General features: G+C 45.6%; 1 protein-coding gene across 1 annotated transcript; it reads right to left on the bottom strand.

Moving 5' to 3' along the window:
* Nucleotides 1–330: 330 nt before the first annotated feature.
* ALOXE3 (arachidonate lipoxygenase 3) lies at nt 331–21,931 on the bottom strand. Its single transcript, XM_033923083.1, has 14 exons — nt 21,756–21,931; nt 18,082–18,286; nt 17,840–17,921; nt 16,939–17,055; nt 16,750–16,853; nt 15,961–16,133; nt 15,373–15,516; nt 15,078–15,281; nt 10,251–10,337; nt 9,643–9,812; nt 2,171–2,292; nt 1,643–1,743; nt 912–1,082; nt 331–670 (listed from the first exon to the last, which is right to left on the bottom strand). The coding sequence occupies exons 1-14, from the start codon at nt 21,900–21,902 to the stop codon at nt 491–493; spliced, it is 2,007 nt and encodes a 668-aa protein (XP_033778974.1). The 5' UTR covers nt 21,903–21,931; the 3' UTR covers nt 331–490.
* Nucleotides 21,932–22,664: the final 733 nt, after the last annotated feature.

The raw sequence follows: 22,664 nt of genomic DNA, 5'->3' as shown, positions 1-22,664 counted from the left end.
GTTGAAGAATGCTGGTGTAGAAGGACTGAGGTGGAGATAGACACTAAAGAATAACACCAGATGGTTAGAACATAAGACCAAAACCGTTGCCATACTGGGACAGACCAAAGTTCATCAAGCCCAGTTTCCAACAGTGGACAATTCAGGTCCCAAGTACCTGCCAGAACATTCCAGAGCTGAGATTGTGATGTCATAATGCCTCATTCCACCAACGACTAAGAGTCAACCTCATCAGTGATGTCACAATGGCTTCATTATCCTATACTTGGCTCACATAAGAATCAGGGTATGAATGGGCCCAGCCACTGACCCTCAAGCTTTGCATTGAAGAATACTGGTGTAGAAGGACTGAGGTGGAGATAGACACTAAAGAATGACACTGGATGGTTTCCCATGGTTATCCGCAGGGATGGGAACGGTGATGAATTCTGTCACCGTGTCATTCTCTAATGTGAAGAGTCCATGAGAATTAAAACTATGCTGTCACATGTCAGATGGAGACACTGTTTTCAATCTTCTTGGGGTTCAGGTAGTCATAGTTCAGTTCTAATGCCTCATTCCTCTGCTCAATCTTGCTGGAGATCTTTGCCAGATGCTTCTGGAAAGCTGCAATGCAGCGCTGGGGCTCCTCCTCTGTGAAGTGCCACTCTGAATATGTCCCTAAAGGTTTCTGCAAAAAGTAAACCAAAATGCATTTTTAATTAAAACATATAATAGAATGAAATAAATTTAAGGGTCACCTTTAGAAGTCAAAGACACATTTAATACATCCCTAATACACCTGATGAGAAGGAACTTACTGAACCTCAGTTGGTTGATGGTGTCAGAAGTGAGATTTAAACTTGGGCATCTCACAGTTCTTCACACCCTTATCTACTTATCCCATGTATGAAGGCCAAATAAATCCTTACCAAATCTTCTGGTTCACGATTCAGTATCCACAGCACAGTCAGTGTGGCACAGGTGCTGTTCACCTCTGGCAGAGTCTCTAGGATGCTCCTAAGCACAGCGGCACCCTTGGTGATGGGTGGGGGGTTTCTCATGGAAGCCGGCCCATTGGGTAGCCAGGAGAAGAAATCAATCTGTAACCCACACAGCATGAAAGAGATTACAAGACCTGTTAGTGATTAGTGAACACTGGTGTCAAGGGTAGTGAGATGAGTTTCCAGAAAGATCCCAGAGGATAGAAATTAGGCCCAAAAACATAGTCAGGGGGTTAGACCTGAGACTTTGGAAGAGAAAGTAACTCTAATCAGATCATAGAGAGTCAGTGACAGAGCCAGGATTAGAACAGGCTGATACAGTGACTCTGCTTGAGAAACAGAGCTGAGGATTCAAATTAAGGCACGAGGAGATAAAGTGACTCCCTCAGGCAGTCGGAAGTGGGTACAGGGAGATGCAGTGACTTATCCAAGGTCGCCCAGAAAGTCAGTGAAAAAGCTGGAGATTAGAACTCAGGTGCAAGAGTCGCACATGGAGCTAATGACACAACCGGGATTACAACACAGCAGGTGCAGGTAGATAAAATGATCCATCCCACAGTCCCACAATGACAGAGCTAGAGATGAAGTCTGAGGTGCAAGGAGATAATGTGATTCACCTGAGGTCTCACAATGGCATAGGAGACGTGAATCTCTCATACCTGTCCACTGTGCATGGCAGCGTGTCGAGCAGAACAGGTAAACAGAACCATGGTCAGAAATTTTTTAAGATCGGTGCAGGTGTGCAGCAGGGATGGAAAACCTGTGAGGTGAGGGACAGAAACATTCTTCCATTACCACAGGCAAAAGCAAAAATTCCAACTGCATCCTTCCTCAGAGATCTCAGGGAGGCAGACCGGTTTACCCCTTCTGCAGGTACAGCAGTGTCTGAAAGGCGGGACTTCCTTTTCGCTGCTGGCTAAGGGCCTGTGCAGGAAACCCTCTGTGTACAATAAAAGGTCTGCTGTGAGGCTGCCAAGTGGCTCCAGATTCACCCAGTCCAGTTTGGGTTTCACTCCATTGCATGCAGGGGACTTGTAGTTGGGAAGCCAGTTTGGAAATCAAAACTACAAGTCCCTGCATGCAATGGGGTCCAACCTGGACTGGATCAACCCTTTCTGGTGAGTCCGGAGCCAATTGTCAACCCTGGGTCTCCTCACTGTCACTGAAGGCAAAGGGGTTGCTCTTACCTGAAGATGCCCTCCCCAGAAGCCCCTCTTGAAAGATTTCTGCCACCCAGGCCTGTAGTTCTGAGTCCCGCTGTACAGAGCAGTCGTTCCTGTAATACAGGTTAACAATGCTGGACACAAAGCTGAGGGAAGAGGAAAAGAGAATGAATTTCTGCACTGGGTTATGTGATATTCTCCTGAACGCAGCCATTCCCTCCCAACAAAGAAACTCCCAAGTGTTAATTGGTGTTGGCAGCAGGATCGGAACCAGAACAGACATCACAGCTCTGAGGTGTCACTAGGTCACAGTAATTCAGGTGTAACTAACAGAATAGGATAAACCAAATAGCACAACTGAAAGACCTTTAAAACAACAGCACAGCTTCAGATAAGTGGATGTGGCAGCCCCCTCCCCCCCCAACACCATCCTCTCTACCCCGCTTCTTCTCCGCACCTCCCACTCCTCCATCCCCTCACGCCCTCTCTCTCCCCATACCTCTTTAAATATTCAGCCGCATGAGCAGTTTCTCTGGCCTGCTGATTGCACTGGCGTCGGCTTTCCCTCTGACATCACTTCCTGGCACTGCGACCAGGAAGTGATTTCAGAGGGCAGCCAGGCTGGAGAATTACACTGGCGAAGATTTAAAGCGGTATGGGGGAAAGGGAGGGAATGAGGGGGCAGAGAGATGCTGATGCCCCCACCAAGACAGCATCCAGGCCTGTCCACCTAGGGTTACCATATGGCTCCAGAAAAAGGAGGATGGATTGAGACATCCAGGTTTTACTTCCACTGAAAGCAATGGAAGTAAAGCTAGGGTTACCAAATTTCCCCTTAAAAAAATAGGACGTGCGGCCCTGCTCCATTCTTCCCCCCGGTCACGCCCTATTCCCAACCCAGAAGCTTTCTTTCTGCTACTGCTTTCCGCCTATGCTGGGACATGAAGCAGTAGCAGAGGAGGAGCTTCTGGGTCGCCGAAGGCAGCGTGTTTACTTAAGTTACGCTGCTGATGGCCCGAAGACTTACAGCAGCGCCGGGTGAACAAGAACTGGACCCTGGATGGGGGTGGGGAGGACTCTGGATAGGTGCAGGGGTGGGGAGGAAGGAGGAGGTAGGTGTGTGAGCTGCTTAGGGGGTACTTGATATCTGGTTTCCCCAGACAAAAGTTATAAAATTAAAAAGCTGCCCGGACTCCCACCACAGTCCTCAAAAAGAGTTCATGTCTGGTGGAAACCCGGATGTCTCAATCTGTCCTCCATCCTGCCATTGCTCTCAATGAAAGTGAAATTCAGATGTCTCAATCCGTCCTCCTTTTTCTGGAGCCATATGGTAATCCTAGGTCGCCCCCCCCCCACCCCCATCCCGCCACTGGCTCTATCCGCTGGATATTCAGTATCATTTAACCAGCAGGAAACCAGCTCCTGGCCAGTTAAATAGCACTTAGCCATCCAGATCTTAATATCAATTTAGCCAGCTACAAATAGACCAGATATTCAATGCTGGTGACTGGAAACGGCTAGGCACCGAACACGGGAGTTGGCCCAGCTAACTTAACATAAGAACATAAGAAATGCCTCTACTGGGTCAGACCTGAGGTCCATCGTGCCCAGCAGTTCGCTCCCGCGGTGGCCCAACAGGTCCAGGACCTGTGCAGTAATCCTCTATCTATACCCCTCTATTCCCTTTTCCAGCAGAAAGTTGTCCAATTCCCTCTTGAACCCCAGTACCGTACTCTGCCCTATCACGCCCTCTGGAAGCGCATTCCAGGTGTCCACCACACGCTGGGTAAAGAAGAACTTCCTAGCATTCGTTCTGAATCTGTCCCCTTTCAACTTTTCTGAATGCCCTCTTGTTCTTTTATTTTTTGAAAGTGTGAAGAATCTGTCCCTCTCTACTCTCTCTATGCCCTTCATGATCTTGTAAGTCTCTATCATATCCCCTCTAAGTCTTCTCTTCTCCAGGGAAAAAAGTCCCAGTTTTTCCAATCTCTCAGCGTATGAAAGGTTTTCCATCCCTTTTATCAGACGTGTCGCTCTCCTCTGAACCCTCTCGAGTATCGCCATATCCTTCTTAAGGTACGGCGACCAATATTGGACGCAGTACTCCAGATGCGGACGCACCATTGCTCGATACAATGGCAAGATAACTTCTTTCGTTCTGGTTGTAATACCCTTTTTGATGATGCCTAGCATTCTATTTGCCTTCTTAGCAGCCGCTGCACACTGTGCCGACGGCTTCATTGTCAAGTCCACCATCACCCCCAGGTCTCTTTCTTGGGTACTCTCATTTAAAAACATCCCTCCCATCGTATAGTTGTATCTCGGGTTTCTGTTTCCCACATGTAATACTTTACATTTCTCAACATTGAACTTCATCTGCCATCTCGTTGCCCATTCCCCTAGTTTGTTCAAGTCCCTTTGCAGTTTTTCACAGTCTTCTTTAGTCCGAGCTCTACTAAATAGTTTAGTGTCATCTGCAAATTTTATTATCTCACACTTCATCCCTGTTTCCAGATCATTTATGAATACATTAAATAGCAGCGGCCCTAGTACTGAGCCCTGCGGGACCCCACTCGTGACCTTCCTCCAGTCCGAGTAGTGGCCCTTCACTCCCACCCTCTGTCTCCTACCCGCCAACCAGCTTCTGATCCATCTATGTACATCTCCTTCCACCCCATGGTTCTTCAGTTTCCGGAGTAGGCGTTCATGGGGCACCTTGTCAAAGGCTTTTTGGAAATCAAGATATATGATGTCTATGGGGTCTCCATTAACTTATTTATTTAGATTTCTATCCCGTCTTCCTGTGAGTTCAAAACGGGTTACAAAATCACATACACAGTAGATCAGTGATTCCCAACCCTGTCCTGGAGGAACACCAGGCCAATCGGGTTTTCAGGCTAGCCCTAATGAATATGCATGAGAGAGATTTGCATATGATGGAAGTGATAGGCATGCAAATTTGCTTCATGCATATTCATTAGGGCTAGCCTGAAAACCCAATTGGCCTGGTGTTCCTCCAGGACAGGGTTGGGAACCACTGCAGTAGATTACAGTAAACACAGAACAGTCTGTTATATTGGACATTCATGTGCTTTTGATAGGACATCAATAGAAAAAAATCCCTATGGTTCCAAAGGGTCATAATTTCTAAATTCCAAAAACCATTAGTCTAAGAAATAATTTGCATGGTTTATACCAGTGGTTCTCAACCCTGTCCTGGGGACCCCCCAGCCAGTCAGGTTTTCAAGATATCTCTAATGAATATGCATGAGGGAGATTTGCATATAATGGAAGTGACAGGTATGCAAATCTCTCTCATGCATATTCATTAGGGATATCTTGAAAACCCGATTGGCTGGGGGGATACCCAGGACAAGGTTGAGAACCACTGGTTTATACTATATTTCCTACAACACATATATAGTATTCTTTTTGGGGGTGGTATGCCTGAGGATATGGAGCCTTGTACCCACTATAGGTTCTCTCGTGAAAAGGCTTTCACTTGTTCCTATTCACATCATGGGCTTCCATCCCCCTTCCTATATTCTTTTTAAATTACTATCTTGATTTTTTATTTATTCGACCATATTCTTTAAAATAACAAAAATTGCAGCTTTTTGTAAATTGCAGACGCCTCTTTTTTTTTTTTTTGCAGATATTTCAATTAATTCATTTTTTGTGTTATTGCATTCTTACACCGACCAGACAGTGTAGTTACTTACCTGTAACGTAGGTTCTCCGTGGACAGCAGGATAGTCAGCCACATATGGGTGTTGTCCCAACAGCTCCCAATTTGCGGATAAGCTCTCCAATAGCTCAGAGAGATTTTTTTTTTTTTTTTCTCTGAGCACGTGCAGTGCCCGGGCACCACTGGGCATGCCTGTGCCCTACCCATTTCCCCCTGCTTCCCCCTAATCCCCAGGATGTTCCTAGCTGTGGCCGGGTCGGCCGTATGGGGAGGCGGGTGGGTTGTATGGCTGACTATCCTGCTGTCCACGGAGAACCTACGTTACAGGTAAGTAACTACACTTTCTCCTAGGACAAGCAGGATGAGTCAGCCACATATGGGTGTTGTCCCAACAGCTCCCAATTTACGGATAAGCTCTCCAATAGCTAAGAGAGATTTTTTTTTTTTTTTTCTCTCTGAGCACGTGCAGTGCCCGGGCCCCACTGGGCATGCCCGAGCCCTACCCATTTCCCCCCTGCTTCCCCCTAATCACCAGTCTTTAGTTTCCGCCCGTTTCCATCGGTCGGATTTTTCCACAGCTCTCCATTTTTCTACAATCAAAACTTGTTCTACTTACCGGGACTCACCAGTATGCTGTAGAGCTTACTTTCGAAATGTATACACTTCTCCCTCCGTATTCGCTGTGCTAGGGGATTAACAGATCCACGAATACAGAAAAACCGCGAATCACTTTTTCATATGTAATTCGCTGTTTTCTATTAAAAACCATCGTGAATATGTCAAAACCGCGAATAACATGGTGGGAGACCTGGCCTGTTCCTGAAGGAGAGGCAAAACACAAGTGAAGAAAGTGCTGGGAATTGGTGATTTTCTCTGCAAACGCTTGGAATCGGCAATTTCTCTATGCAAGCTGATGCAATTTGGGAGGGAGGAGCCAGCAAGCTAAAAACCGCGAATAATCGAAACCACGATTGCTGAAACCGCGAATACGGAGGAAGAAGTGTATAGCTAAATCCTTATTTCATTTTTCATTTTTCTTTCGTTGTAACACACAGTACTTAGCTGTCATATTAGATTCTATAAAAGAGGCCTAAAGTTAAATAATAATAATAATTTTATTCTTATATACCGCCAAAGCCATGGAAGTTCGAGGCAGTTTACAGCAAGAAGCGCTGGACAATCAGCGAAGAGGTTACAATTAGAGAATGACACGGTGACAAAATTCATCACCATCCCCGTCCCCGCGGATAACCGCGGGAAATAATCCCATGTCATTTTCTAGTGTCTATTTCACCCTCAGTCCTTCTACCCCAGCATTCTTCAAAGCAAAGCTTGTGGGTCAGTGGTTGTGGCCATTCATACTCTGATTCTTATGTGAGCCAAGGATAATGAAGCCATTGTGACATCACTGATGTGATTGGCTCTTAGGCACTGGTGGAATGAGGCATTATGACATCACAATATCTGCTCTGGATACCAGAGACTGTCATTCTTTAGTGTCCATCTCAACCTCAGTCCTTCTACACCAGCATTCTTCAAAGCAAAGCTCGAGGGTCAGTGGTTGTGGCCATTCATACTCTGATTCTTATGTGAGCCAAGGATAATGAAGCCATTGTGACATCACTGATGTGATTGGTTCTTAGGCATTGGTGGAATGAGGCATTATGACATCACAATATCTGGATACCACAGACTGTCATTCTTTAGTGTCTATCTCAACCTCAGTCCTTCTACACCAGCATTCTTCAAAGCAAAGCTTAAGGGTCAGTGGTTGTGGCCATTCATACTCTGATTCTTCCCTCTCTCCTTAAAGAATGACATGAAGATTGTTTACCGCGGTTATCCGCGGGGACGGGAACGGTGATGAATTTTGTCACCGTGTCATTACAATCAAAGTCAATAGTACAGTCTTACATAATGAAAGAATTGGAAAGCTATATAGTTCTTAGCAGAGCTGTGTAGATTCTTAGTTTACAAATCGATTGAACAAACTCGTTTTTATCAATTTTCTGAAATTGAAGTAGGATGAGAGCCTGATAAAGTTACTAAGCCAATCGTTCCATTTGCCTCTCTAGATCAGCACACCTAGTCAATCTAGGCTCCTTACAATTATTTAATAGGCTTAATTGGCACTGATAACAAGCTCAATTGGCTTGATAATTAGCTTAAATTAAAATTAATTGAGTGTTAGGCAACTACTGATGTCAGAAAGGCAGCCTAGCCCAAGGTGGGCATGGTTAAGGGTGGATCTTGGACGTGTTTTCTATGTAAGTGCCAAAAATGGACCTTGACGTAAACATGGGGCACCCACATCCATTTTAGGTGCCACTAGGCGTGATTCTATAAAGGGCACCCAATTGGAGATTTACAGGTGCTGTGTGCCACATTCCTTGACGCCTAATTCTTAGGCACCATTTATAGAATCGAAGTCCAGGTGTTCCAACTGGAGCCGTTGCCGGCGCCATATATTTATGGGCTTTGTTTTCTTCACTCCGACGCCGCCAGTGTTTCATGGTGCAAGAATGCAAAAATGAATTAATTGAAATATCTGCAAAAAAAAAAAAAAAAAAAAACAGAGGCGTGTCTGCAATTTACAAAAAGCAGCAATTTTTGATATTTTAAAGACTATGGTAGAATAAATAAAAAATCAAGATAGTAATTTAAAAAGAATATAGGAAGGGGGATGGAAGCCCTTGATGTGAATAGGAGCAAGTGAAAGCCTTTTCACGAGAGAACCTGTAGGCTCCATATCCTCAGGCATACCACCCCAAAAAAGAAGAATATATGTGCACAATTGTAGGAAATATAGTATATAAACCATACAAATTATTTCTTAGACTGATGGTTTTTGGAATTTAGAGTTCATTACCTAGAACAAGACAGGAAGTAGAGAGGTGTTCATAGCAATCACAGGGGGTGTTTCCTGTTGATTGTATAGTGATCTGATAACGGGCCTCGTGTTCTCAGCCCAGTAAGACCGGTGTCAGAAATGAGATTGGAATCTAGGTCTGTAGATAACAAGCTCTATGTTTTCAGCTGAGGGTCACAGAGTAAGATTGACATCAGCAGTGAGATATGAATCTGGGCCTGAGATTATCACAGCCTTCTGCTCTCAACCTTAAACTGCACTGCTAGCCTTCCCCTCTATCTCTTTCTGTTCAACTAAGAACATAAGAATTGCCTAGCAATCCGCTCATGCGGCAGTCCTCTGGTCAAAGACCAGCACCCTAACCGAGACTAGCCCTACCAGCACCCGTTCTTGTTCAGCAGGAACTTGTCTAACTTTGTCTTGAATCCCTGGAGGGTGTTTTCCCCTATAACAGCCTCCGGAAGAGCATTCCAGATTTCTACCACTCTCTGGGTGAAGAAGAACTTCCTTACGTTCGTATGGAATCTATCCCCTTTCAATTTTAGAGAGTGCCCTCTCATTCTCTCTATCTTGGAGAGGGTGAACAACCTGTCTTTATCTACTTTGTCTTGAATCCCTGAAGAGTGTTTTCCCCTATAACAGCCTCCGGAAGAGCGTTCCAGCTTTCCACCACTCTCTGGGTGAAGAAGAACTTCCTTACGTTCGTATGGAATCTATCCCCTTTCAATTTTAGAGAGTGCCCTCTCGTTCTCCCTACCTTGGAGAGGGTGAACAACTTGTCTTTATCTACTAAGTCTATTCCCTTCATTATCTTGAATGTTTCGATCATGTCCCCTTTCAATCTCCTCTGTTCGAGGGAGAAGAGGCCCAGTTTCTCTAATCTTTCTAATACCCTCTCTGGCACTACATGAATGCATACACATTGCATCTGCTTCTCACCTCTCTATGGCGTCCCAGATCTCCAGTCCATCATCTCGGAAGTAATAATTTGGAAGCGCCTCCATTCCTCTGGCTTGGATGTCCTCTGGGAGGCAGAGGGAGGAATAAGTCAAGGTCTCTAAGCATCTCTTGACAAGCAGTGGAAGCCCAGGCCCTCCAGTTGCGATTACCTGATTTACAAACAGCGAATCAAACAAAAAGTACACCAAACAAAAAGTACAGAACTGGGATGCCAATATCATTTATTAAATAACGATCCGACACTGACAGTGTTTCGGCCTCTAGCCTGCATCAGGGGTCTGAACGGTTATGTGATGTATTCTGTCAACTCAAAAAGGTCCCACTGAAGATGAACCTACTGTCTCAATGAGCAGCTAATATATCCTTAGAGCAACGCCAACTGACGACGCATTAAGTCGTTCCTCAACACAGAAGCGGTGAAACATGGACCTGCATAATGTGCAGTATTTTATGCCCAGGGAAGGAGAAAAACTTAGCTAGTGTGTTTTGGGTATATATTATATTTCTATGTTAGATAAACAAACTTGAACAAGATTCCTATGTGCTTGAAGACACTTTTGCAAGGTACGAACGGAAGCCCATCTCACCTGATCGAAAATTCCTCCTGCTCCAATTATTTTAGATCGAGCCTGAATATTGATCTGAAGGTTGTTCTGCATATGTGGCACCAGGAGCTAAAAGAGAAAGAGACAAGGATAAGGGCTGGTACCCAGGGAATGCCCCCTGTACCTCTCCCTGGTAAGCCCTTTACCAATCATCATTGATCAAGCCAAGCTATCATAGTAGAATCTTTGGGATCCCATTTAACCTTTGACTCTTCTTATGCACTGCTTGTCTCTGTAGGGCAATGGTCTTCGCTAATTTTTAAATCAGGATCATGTCCAGAAAAGAGTATGGATTGAAAGATCTAGATTTTACTTCCACTGAAAGCAAGGAAGACAGATAAAGACATTCATTTTTTTAATTTATATACCACTTATAACCTAAGCGGTTTACATTCAGGTACTCAAGCATTTTCCCCTATCTGTCCTGGTGGGCTCACACTCTACCTAATGTACCTAAAGCAAAGGCGGGGGGGGGGGGGGAGGTTAAGTGACTTACCCAGGGTCACAAGGAGTAGAATGGGTGCTGAGGTGGTTGCTCTAATCACTGCACCACAACCTCCCAGAAAGCAATGAAAGTAAAACCCGGATGTCTCAATCAGTCCTCCTTTTTCTGGAGCTATATGGTAACCCTACTTTGGACCCAAAGAAATTGAAGGAGAGTCGCCAGATACCTTCCCATGCAAAGCTGTGACACCGCTGACCATTGTGTGCCGATGGTATCTGCCCCCACCAGCCCACCAGCCCACTTTCAAACTTTTTATTGAAGGTATCCTCAAGGAGGCAGGCATTGGGAAGATTGGAGAAGATGTGACAGCGTTGGAGCTCAAGTCGTCTTTTGTCCTTGTACGTGCCTCTGGGTGACTTTGCCCTTTTCTAAACCTGAGCTGTTCTGTGAGGGAATTTTTTTGCCAGCGAAAGTATCAAAAGCAGTTTTGATTTGTACCTTTTGGTTCTATACTGTTACATTAGTCTGAGGCTTTTTCTCCCTCTTTTTGGGTGCATGCTGGGTTTGAAGAGGGGGGTACTTCGGTGACACGATCACAAAACATTTTGACTCATTATATGAATATATTATATGTTGTGTCTCCTCGTATAATTTGTTAAGGCATTTTAAAATGCATTCTCATCATCTATTGAGAAATGCTTTGTCCTTCAAGCAGGCAGCTTTTTCTCACATGAGCTCAGGTATAGAGACAAAGAGTAGCAGATAAAAAGCCAGAATGATTATAAGGATCGCCAAATATAGAGAATGGATGGCTATGTATGTTAACGCACGTAGTTTAGGCAATAAAATTCTGGAATTGGAAACATAAATGAGAAATGCCGACCTAGATGTGGTGGCAATAACAGAAACCTGGTTCTCGGAGTCCCATGGATGGGATTTGGCTATACCAGGATATAACTTGCTCCGCCGAGACAGAGAAAAAATAGATAATGTCTTATTAAAGAAATGACAATTTTGCCTGAGGTAAAACTCTTTATAGTGTATAAATCTTTCCTTTTGGCTAAGTCTTTAATAATAATATTGTCATTTATAACTAAAGAGACATAAGATCAAGAAACTGTTTTATTTTATTTTTGTGATTATGATAAACATATCGAGGGCCTCAAAATAGGACCTGGCGGGCCGTGAGTTTGAGACCACTGAGTTAAGGGGAACGGTTAATCTGCTGGCTGGGTTGGAGGGCAGAGGGTGAGAACAGGACAATCAAGCCATTGTGACATCACTGATGAGGTTGGCTCTTATTGGTGGAATGAGGCATTATGACATCACAATCTCAGCTCGGCTTCCCAAAGGCAAACAGGATGTCATGGTTACAGTTAAGCCAGTGGTCTCCAACTCAAACCCTTTGCAGGGCCACATTTTGGATTTGTAGGTACTTGAAGGGCCTCAGAAAAAAATAGATAATGTCTTATTAAAGAAATGACAATTTTGCCTGAGGTAAAACTCTTTATAGTGTATAAATCTTTCCTTTTGGCTAAGTCTTTAATAATAATATTGTCATTTATAACTAAAGAGACATAAGATCAAGAAACTGTTTTATTTTACTTTTGTGATTATGACAAACATACCGAGGGCCTCAAAATAGGGCCTGGCGGGCCGCAGGTTTGAGACCACTGCCATAGAACAACCTTACAAACCCCACATTCGTAAGAACTTAAGAATAGCTTTACTGGGTCAGACCGACGATCCATCTAGCCCGGTGGCCAATCCAGGCCTCTAGTACCTGGCAAAAAAAAAATCCAAAGAGTAGCACCATTCCATGCGGAATCCCCAAAGAACAGTAACGTTCCGTGTGGAATCCCCAAATAGTAGCCACGCTACCGATCCTGGGCAAGCGGAGGCTTCCCTCATGACTGTCTTAATAACAGCGGCAACAAGACTCGCTACGATTTCGTGAGGACCAGGATTTTTAATGTCAGGAGCTCCGCTCCTGTGGACTCCCTTCGGCGAGAAAAGGGTCTGTTGGGAAATTTAAAGCTGGTCTACACACCTTCCTTTTTCTGGAACGCCTCTAGTCAGGAGGCCAGGTTCCGCTCATCCGCTCCCAACCGCGAGCCTAAATTTGAGCACTATTTCTAGAATATGGGGGTAAGTGACTTTGACGCATACAATATAGAAAAGCGCCTGGCACACTTATCAGCGCCTCTGTCGTGCGTAAGTGCTAGCATTCCATAACTTATGCACTTACTTGATTAGGCGTTAAGTTAAAAAAATAATGAGGATAGTTTTTATCAATTTACTGATGACTCCTTCCACCCAAATATGTACAATAATAAAGAGCTGATTGGCGAATCCAATTGCAGACTGGAGAGAGATGAGCAGGGGCGGGCTTATCATTTGGGCAGTGTCCGTGGACCCAGAGCACTTGGGGAGCCGAGTACCTCTTCCTGGCATGACCGACATCTCTCCATTCTTCAGACTGGCAGGGGCAACAAAAACTAGAGGGCACTCAAAAAAATTGAAGGGAGATAGGTTCAGAACAAATGCTAGGAAGTTCTTCTTCACCCAGAGGGGGGTGGACACCTGGAATGCGCTTCCAGAGGGGATAGTTGAGCAGAGTACGGTTTTGGGTTTCAAAAAGGGATTGGACGAGTTCCTGAAGGGTAAGGGAATCCAGGGGTACAATTAGAGGGTTACTATACAAGACAAAATGCTCTTGAGTAATAGATCACTACAGGTCATTGACCTGGGGGGCTGCGGCGGAGCGGACTAATGGACATGATGGACCTATGGTCTGACTCGGCAGAGACAGTGCTTATGTGCTTATGGGTCTGGCCCCCTTCTCTCTTACTCCCCTTCCCTTCTCCTTCATCTCCCCTGTTCCCCCCCCTTGCGTTTACTTCAAAAGTTCCTTTCTCCGTACAGGACCCTTGCATACGCTGTTTGCCGCTGACCAGAACTTTCTTTCTGCCATGGAGTGCCCCTTTCTGATGTAACTTCTGCTTCTGCAAGGGGTGGCTGCGGCAGCGAGAAGGTTCCGGATAGCAGGAAACAGCCAATGCCAGGGCTCTGTTTATAGAAAAACACTTTTGAGGTAAAGGGGGGGGGAGGGTATATGAACTTGGGGAGAAAGGATGAGATGTGGGATCGGGAGGTGGGGAGGGGGCTATGACCCTTATTGCTCAGGGGCCCGAATCCCTGTCAGTCCGCTTCTGGAGGTGAGCATAACCTGGAAATGCATGAAGTCAGCATGAGAGTGGAACTTCCAGCAAAATACTCAGTCAGTGATGTAGCCACAGGAGGGGGGAGGGGGAGGCTTTGGGCTCAGGCCCCCTTCCAACCTGCATTGCACACATTAAATGGCTGGAAGCCCCACCAGCCAAACTCCTCTCTTCTTTGCACTGCTGCTGTAACCCAGAAGTTGGCAGAGTGCCTCCATCTGCTGACGCTGGGACTCTATGCATGTTCATTTCAAGCACACCACTGACTTCCGGGTTACTGCAGCAGTACAAGGAAGAGGGAAGTGGGTCAAAAGGGAGTTTCTTTGGCTGTTGGGGCTTCAGCCTCCTCACCGGCAAAGGTGCAAGGGGAGGAGAGTGGGAGGGAGGGATTCCAAGGCTGACTACACCGCTGGTTCAAGACCTTAGGTAGCAAATTTTCAGGGTGAGTTAGGATTGAAAACTGATGCGTTTTATGCTACTGGAAATGAGTGACACGAGGCTATCTGAAGGAGAGGAAGTACGGTATCGAGTGAAGAGATTGTTTCCTCAGCAGAATCTGATAAAGAGAGGAGAGATAAGATGGTAGAGGAAAGGGTGCCAGGTCAATAGCCTGGAGATCTGTAAAAGTGCTGGTGGTTACTGGTTGAGATGGAGAAGGATATCAGATGAAGGTCAGAAAAGGGAAGAGCAAAGCTGAAGAAGTCTGAGGGAAAATGGTGGAGAAAGAAAAAACTAGCCCATGCCTATGAGTGGGACAGTATAGCGTAGACGGAGACTATACGAAAGGGATAGGGCAAGGAGTTTAGAGAAATGCAAATTAGCAAGTTCACCTGCATGGGAATTAAGGTCTCCAATAATCATGGAAGGGGAGGATGTCCGCGTGAAGAATAAAAAGCATAAGTTATCAAACTCAAGGAGGATGGCGATTGAGGACTGGAGAGTTACCTGGAGAGATGGAGAAGTCTTAAACTCCCCGTCTTCTTGGCCATTCTTCTTTGCACTCAATATACATGGGACAGAGGGAAGGTGCATTCATGGCGATGGGGAGGGCTCTCCTACCGTCTTCACCACTGAACTGTTAGAGAAGAAGGGGGGTGGAGGATGTCCTGTGTGCTGGCGATACATCCTATTCTTGACTCTTACCTTGTAAAGCGGGTGACACATGGGCAGCTGTCGAATGGTAGAGACACAGAAGACCTCCCCCATGAAATGTGTACACAGGGCATGCGAGTATAGCTGGTGCACATGGAAATCGGCACTGCGTACCCAGATCTTAGCCAAGGTCCAATCCCACTCAGAGTCACTGGGCAGGAATATAGGACTTCTGGGGCCCGGGATCTGAGTAAGCTGTAAGGAGGAAAGAAATTAGAATATTGTATTATAGTATAATGGGGGGGGGAGGAGAGGTGTCACTTTAGATACTGGAGAGACTCATTACCTGAATAGCAATAGGGATCAGTTGGTGCTGGGGAGTGTTGTACAGAAGACACAATGGGGCTGCGATGTACTGCTGGCACCCTTTAATAACATTTCCAGGGATTCCATCCAGGATCTTATAATCCACAAGAAAGATGTTTCCTTTCTGTAAAACAAGGAGTATAATGTGAGTCTAGAGTTTGCGAAGGAGCACCGAGCCCTGAGCAAGTGTGGGAGTAAGAGCTGAGTCTCAGAACCCGCGTGAGAACAGCATATCTAAGAGTAGGTGGTAATCATCAGTGTCAAAAGCTAAGGACTGAGAAGGGGCCTGTGTCGTGGTCATAAGCGGCAATCAAAACGTTGGCAAGGACTATCCAGATGGAATGAAGATTAGACAGGGTCAAAAATGGCTCAAGATGTCAAGAGCTCAAGGCAGCGTAGGTGAGCAGCATGTGCAAGGAGCTTGGAAGCAAAGGCAAAGAGGGGAATCGGATCAGATAAGGCACAGCAAATCTGGGGGCAGCATCAGAAAATGGCTGACAGAGAGAGAGAGCAAATATGGGTCTAGCAGAGAAGATCGTTGTTTGAGGACATAGGCAAAGATTCCTACCATCAGTTCATCCTTCAGGCTTGTTGACTTTCCGAGGGAGGCTGCAACCATCTCCTCCATCACTGGGAAATTAGTTGGAATTGTATTACACTTCTGGATTAAATTTGGATTTGCTCCATTCAGAAACTGGTAACCAAAAAAAGCATCTTCCTTCCAGTGTTGAGACACATACTCTATGACAGGAAAAAAAAGAGAGAATGGCCAAGCTCCACTGGCTTCCGATAATCGCCAGGGTCCACTATAAATGCGCCTGTTTAACTTTCAAAATCCTATATGGTATCCTCCCTCCCTTTATCCCTCTTTCTTGGAATTCCTCAAACCCTAATACCACCAGATCCTCCCACAAATTAAAACTATCCTTCCCCTCGCTAAAAGGCATTTCCCACACAGGAAAGCTAGGGACCTCCCTCCACTTCAAAATCACTGAGTTCTGGAACAACCTTACCTCCCCTCTTCGGAACTTGAGCTCTCTCCAAGTTTTCCGCAAACATCTGAAAACCTGGCTTTTCTCAAAAAATGTAAGTCTCCCTCCAACTTAGGAATCAAGGAAACTCTTATATCTTGGCATCCCAAGTCCTCTAAATTTTCTTCACACTTCTACCTCTAACCCTCTGTTGTAGTTCCTTCCTATTTCTCCTACTGTAAACCGCGTCGAGCTCTACGAACATGGAGATGATGCGGTATACAAACCTAAGGATTAGATTAGATTAGATTAGAATGACAGCATGGTACATTAATATAATATTACTCTCTGAGCCAGGGGGAAGGGGTGAGGTCATGAGCACTAACCTGAAGCAGGTGTGTAAGAGAAAGAAAATGCCCTTCGCAGCTCCTTAAGACTCTTCCAGTTCTCTTGGACTTTGCTAAATGCTTTTAGTTTGGCCTGTACATTTCTAAGAATAGCAGGAGAAAACCAGATATGAGATTCAGAACCCCTGAAGCAACGGGATAGATTATTCTGGGGCAGGTGGTACTCACGGGTACTTTGTGAGGAGTCTGGGAGGAGCCAGTTTCAAAAGGGAATATTTGGCATCAAAAGTCTTCATAGAATCAATATTGATGCATCGTGGGAATCCTGGCTGGAAATCCTTCCATCTGGGGAAAGATAAGGACATCAGTGATTTATGTTAACTAATCTCCAGTGGCAGAGACCCAAGGCCCCTAGCTGGTTTATTACCATCAACAGAGATTCTAGTATTCCAGTTAATCAGTCACCAGCATTGACCCAGAGACGTCAACTAATCCATCACCAGCGGTAGAAACTCAAGAACCCTGGCTAATCCATTATCAGCAGAAGATACCATGGAATCCAAGCCAACCCATCACCAATAGAAGACACCCAAGGATCCTAGTCAATCCATCAACACCTACTGAGACTCAAGGATCCTAGGCAATAAAAGACAATTGAACCTCAGCCACTAAATCCCCAACAGTAGACACTCAACGACTCCAATTAATATATTAATAGCAGTGAAGACTCAAGGAATCTGGCCAACTCATTCACAATGGGAGAAACTCAGACCCTAGCCAGTACGTCATCATTAGCAGAGACACAAGGACCCCAGCTAATCCATCAACAGCAGATCCTCAAGTATCACACCCACATACTAGTAGTGGAGAGATCAAAGGACCTCAGCCAATCACCAACTGTAGAGATCAAGAGACTTCAACCAATCCATTATCAGCAGTAGAAAACCAAGGAGCACTATCCCGAGCATAACAAATTTAGGAACGACAGACAACAAATAACTAATAACAGAAACCCGCAGCCCAACAAGGTACATTGTTCCAAGAATACCGTGCTTACTCATGCCTGTCACTTACCAGAAACTGCCTACCCTAGTTCCTAAGAGACCTCACTCTCAATGAATCCTCTCACCGATATATCTCTTGTCTATGCTTCAGCTCAGAGCATCGATGCTCCAGAAGGACAATGTCCGTGTCATCAGTAACTTTCTTAGCTGAAAGAAACAAAGATAAGATTTGATAACAATAATCTTCTACCCAGCCAAGAAAAAGGTACAAAGTAACGGAAAAGCTTTACACAGGGAAATAAGAGGTGCAAACACACCATCAGCCATAGGATGTAAGTGTATGTGGTCATATGACCGCCTGACCCACCTTTTCCATCTCGGAAGCTCTCAATGCCATATTCTTCCATCCATCGGTAGCAGGGGAAAGTATAGGTCCTGTGGTCAGGGCTTTCCACGGAGACGGAGCTGCAGTACCAGCTGTCCTCTGGGAAGAAGGAATAAGGCTCCTTGTGTAGGCGAATCAGTAGGATCGCCCCCAAGTCTTCATCGGTGCTAAGCTGGAAGTGATTGACCTGAGCAAGGGAGGTTGGGTTACAGCATGATGGGAACAGGCCCGCCAGTCAGTGTTAGCATTGTGCCCTGGGAGAGCGGCTCCCTCGGCCGGTGCCAGTGTCGGGGAGAGGGAGAGGGCTCCCTAAGTCTGTGCTACGTTCAGATACCAGGAAAAATGTGTTTATTTATTTTTGAAAAAATTCATCCAAGGCAGTGTACAGCACGAATAAGTTGAACTTGGCCAACAGACAATTACAGCAGTAAGGGGATGGGTTGGTTGTAATCAAAGCAGTGGCGTAGCAAAGGTGAGGGGGACGCTTCAAAACCGCGTGAGACAATCGTGCACAGACAAAGCCAGGCCGACAATCGCGCGCAGGAGATCAGCGCGCCAGATTTAAACTCAATTTGAAAGCGCTCTGAGGGTGGTCCGAGAGGGGGAGGGGAGGAACCACCGCACTTAACTTAGTAGTGTTGGCGCTGCTGTTGGGGGGAGGTGGGGGGGAATAGGGAAAAAGCCTGTTTCTTCTATAATGGGGGGGATCCTCCCCCACAACAACCCCCCAACAGCAGCGCCAACACTTCTAAGTTAAGCGCAGTGGTTCCCCCCCCCACAACTCCCCCTCGGAGCGCTTTCAAATTGAGTTTAAATCCAGCGCGCTGATGTCCTTCGTGCAATTGTCAGCCTGGCTTTACCTGCACGCGATTGTCTTGCACAGTTTTAAGTATGAACGGAGGCGAGTGATCCCCGCCCTCTTCTCCACACCCCCGCTCCTCCGCTGCGCACGTGTCCCCCCCTTCCCTTCCTCCACACCTCTTTCATTTTCCCAGCGCAAACAGCGTTACGAACTCGCTGACCCCATGGCGTCGGCTCTCCATCTGACTTCACTTCCTGGGCGCGCGAGCCGGAAATGACATCAAAGAGAGCTGACACTGACACGGGCAGCAAGTTTGTGATACGGTAAACAGGTGTGAGGGAAGGGAAGGAATGCACGGGGGAAGGGGCGGAGAGAAGGGTGGGTGCCGGCACCCGGGGCGGATGGCCCCCCCCCTTACTACGCCACTGAATCAAAGCAGTTTGCATATTAAACAGGTATCTATTTTGTACCTGGGGCACTGGAGTATTAATCGAATTGCCCAGAGTCATAAGGAGATGCAGTAAACAATATTCAAATATAGTAGGCGTGGAGGGGTATTTTCAATAGGAAGTCTAAGTCCGACTTTGAACATGTCCCACAAGATGTCCAAAGTTGGAGGTGGAGAAAGAGCCATTTTCAAAACAAGCCACACCCCTTACTTAGACGTCTTGGCCACCAGGATGTTCAACCTTAGGAAGTCCAACTTTATTTGTCATTTTCTACCACAAAACCATCCAAGTTCAAAGCGTCCTAATCCAGACCATTTGGACTTGGGAGGGGCCACACAGACATGCCAAAAGAGCAGTGGGGCACCTTAGAGATGAACTTCACATAAAGGGTGCCAGATGTACATCTCACCTTATACCCCTTATAACATATGCAGAGCCCTCCAAAACTCCCCCCAAACCTACTATACTCAGCTGCCTACCACCCCCAATAGCCCTTATGCCTGTAGGTGACACCTATATGGCAGTATAGTAGGATTTGGGGAGGCTCACACTTTCCACCAGGTATCCACATTCCCTGTCTGCTCAAAATTCCCTCTTCATAATTGTATCCTGATATTCGCTGATGTTAGAATATTTTCAATTGTAGGATGTAAAATAGTTATTTATACATTACTTGTTGGACTATTCATATTTATCTCTATATTTCTACCTCTGTCTTTATATCTTTGTCTTTACTTTTCATAAATTGTTTCTTCAGGTACTTTAGTTAGATTGTGAGCCTTTGGGACATTTAGGGAAATTTTCCAAGTACCTATCTTATTTATTTTTATCTATTGTATCTTTTTAATGCATCATTTTTGTAAACCGCTTAGAAACCTCACGGTAATTAGCGGTATATAAGAATTAAATTAAATTAAATGTAGTGTTTAGAATGGCTTATAGGCCTGGGTCCATTTCTCTATGGCTTACTAGCCCATTCACCAGGCTACTTAAGACACCTGTGTGATGCTCTACTTGGCTTTCCCATACTAAGATGATAAAGCGGATAGAACTCCTCTCCTATGAGGAAAAACTAAAGAGGTTAGGGCTCTTCAGCTTGGAAAAGAGACGGCTGAGGGGCGATTTGATTAAAGTCTATACAATCCTGAGTGATGTAGAATGTGTACAAGTGGATTGATTTTTTTACTCCATCAAAAATTACACTCGATGAAGTTACGGGGAAATACTTTTAAATCCAAAAGGAGGCCATATTTTTTCCACTCAGAGAATAGTTAAGCTCTGGAACGCATTACCAGAAGGTAATGGTAAGAGCCATTAATGCAGCTGAGTTAAAAAAAAAAAAAAGGTTTGGACAAGTTATTGGAGGAAAAGTCCATAGTCTGCTATTGAGACAGACATGGGGGAAGCCATTGCTTGCCCTGGATTGGTAGCATGGAATGCTGCTACTGTTTGGGTTTTTGCCAGGTACTTGTCACCTGGATTGGCCACCATGAAGGCGGGATATTGGGCTAGATCAGGGATCTCAAAGTCCCTCCTTGAGGGCCGCAATCCAGTCGGGTTTTCAGGATTTCCCCAATGAATATGCCTTGAAAGCAGTGCGTGCACATAGATCTCATGCATATTCATTGGGGAAATCCTGATAATCCGACTGGATTGCGGCCCTCAAGGAGGGACTTTGAGACCCCTGGGCTAGATGGACCATTGGTCTGACCCAGTAAGGCTAGTCTTATCTTTTTATGCTATTCTAGAGACAGGTATGTACTGTTTCATTCAGATTTTGGGGACGTGGGAGGTGGTTAGTGACCACTGGGGGAGTGGGGGAGGGGTCATAACTTAATCCCTCCAGTGGTCAGCTGGTCAGTTTGTGTACATTTTTGGCACTTAGAAGCATTTAAAAGAGGTCTAGCCTCGGACATCTAAGTTCCATTCAGGACGTCTTGGGAAGCGTTCCATTATTGCTGCGAAATGTGCAAGTCAAAGCCCGCCCGGAAATACGTCTCCAATACCCACCCCATTAGTCACAGACACACAGAGAACACCTCACAAGATGCCCGAAAAGAGGGTTTCAAACATTGGCACTCGGAATACCAAACGTCGATTTTTTTTTTTTTTGCAGTTTTTCTGGACGCCTTTGAGTTTTGGAAAAATGCCCCTAACCGTATGCTACGTAAAATTGTCAACACAATATGCGACGAAACATTCGAACGGACATCCTAAGGTGTGAGCAACAGGTGACAGACAAAACAGAGTAAAAAAAAAAAAAAAAGTTTGAAAATGAGGAGTCTGATATAAAGAGAGCTGCAGGACAAATGTGCTTGATTATTATCCCAGTCCTGTCTGTGTTCGTCCCACGCTAGTGTCCGGTCTGTTCTCTTCCTCCCCTTCCCCGTTCCTTGGATACTTACTGTCCCTGGAAGGAACCCTTTCCCCTCATTCTCCAATGGATGCTTTTTGCTCTCACCACGGGACCCCACAAGGGTGAGGCAGATGGAGTGAAAGGTCTCGGCTGTGCGGAAGGAGCCTGTGGTCACTGTCAATCTATACTGTGGCATTCTTCCAGATGGTGGCAGGTGGCTTGCGGGAAATCTCTCTGCCTGTGTCTGCAGAAGTCTCCTGTCTTATATAAAACAACCCTGTCCCATCCCCTCCCTGCACTTCCTCTTAGCGTTTTACCCACACCCAGCATATCACAGGCTGCCTTTGTACTAGACCAGGGGTAGGCAATTCCGGTTCTCGAGAGCTGGAGCCAGGTCAGGTTTTCAGGATATCCACAATGAATATGTATGAGATGGATTTGCATGCACTGCCTCCTTCAGATGCAAATCGATCTCATGCATATTCATTGTGGATATCCTGAAAACCTGACCTGGCTCTGCCTCTTGAGGAGTGGAATTGCCTTCCCCTGTACTATATCTTTATCTGTCTTACCCCAAGGGCTTCATCAGTGCTTCACCTTCCCTAATAGAGGAGTTGCTGGGCCCAATGCTTCATGGGATTTGTAGTTCCTGCTTTTTACATGCATAGAATAGTGAAGTGAGATATGTAATCAGTAAGGAAGTGCAATTATCTTCCTCACTGTGCTTCCTCCCCCCCCCCCCCCAAAGATGCAATGGTTTAGTTAACATTTTAACTTGTTAAGAGATAAACCCATTAGCAATCATAAAGAAGTTTGTAGCTTTGGTGCCCCTCTGAGCAACATCCAGCAACACCCATCCACTGCCACCACCAGCATCACCATCACCATTCCAGTTTCCTACCAGGAGCAGCACATGAATCAGTATGAAAAAGCAGAAGACTGGCTTCAAGTATCGGGT

The sequence above is a fragment of the Geotrypetes seraphini genome, chromosome 16 (assembly GCF_902459505.1).
Source record: "Geotrypetes seraphini chromosome 16, aGeoSer1.1, whole genome shotgun sequence".
NCBI classification, from domain to species: domain Eukaryota; kingdom Metazoa; phylum Chordata; class Amphibia; order Gymnophiona; family Dermophiidae; genus Geotrypetes; species Geotrypetes seraphini.
This window is presented reverse-complemented; position numbering and strand designations above follow the sequence as displayed.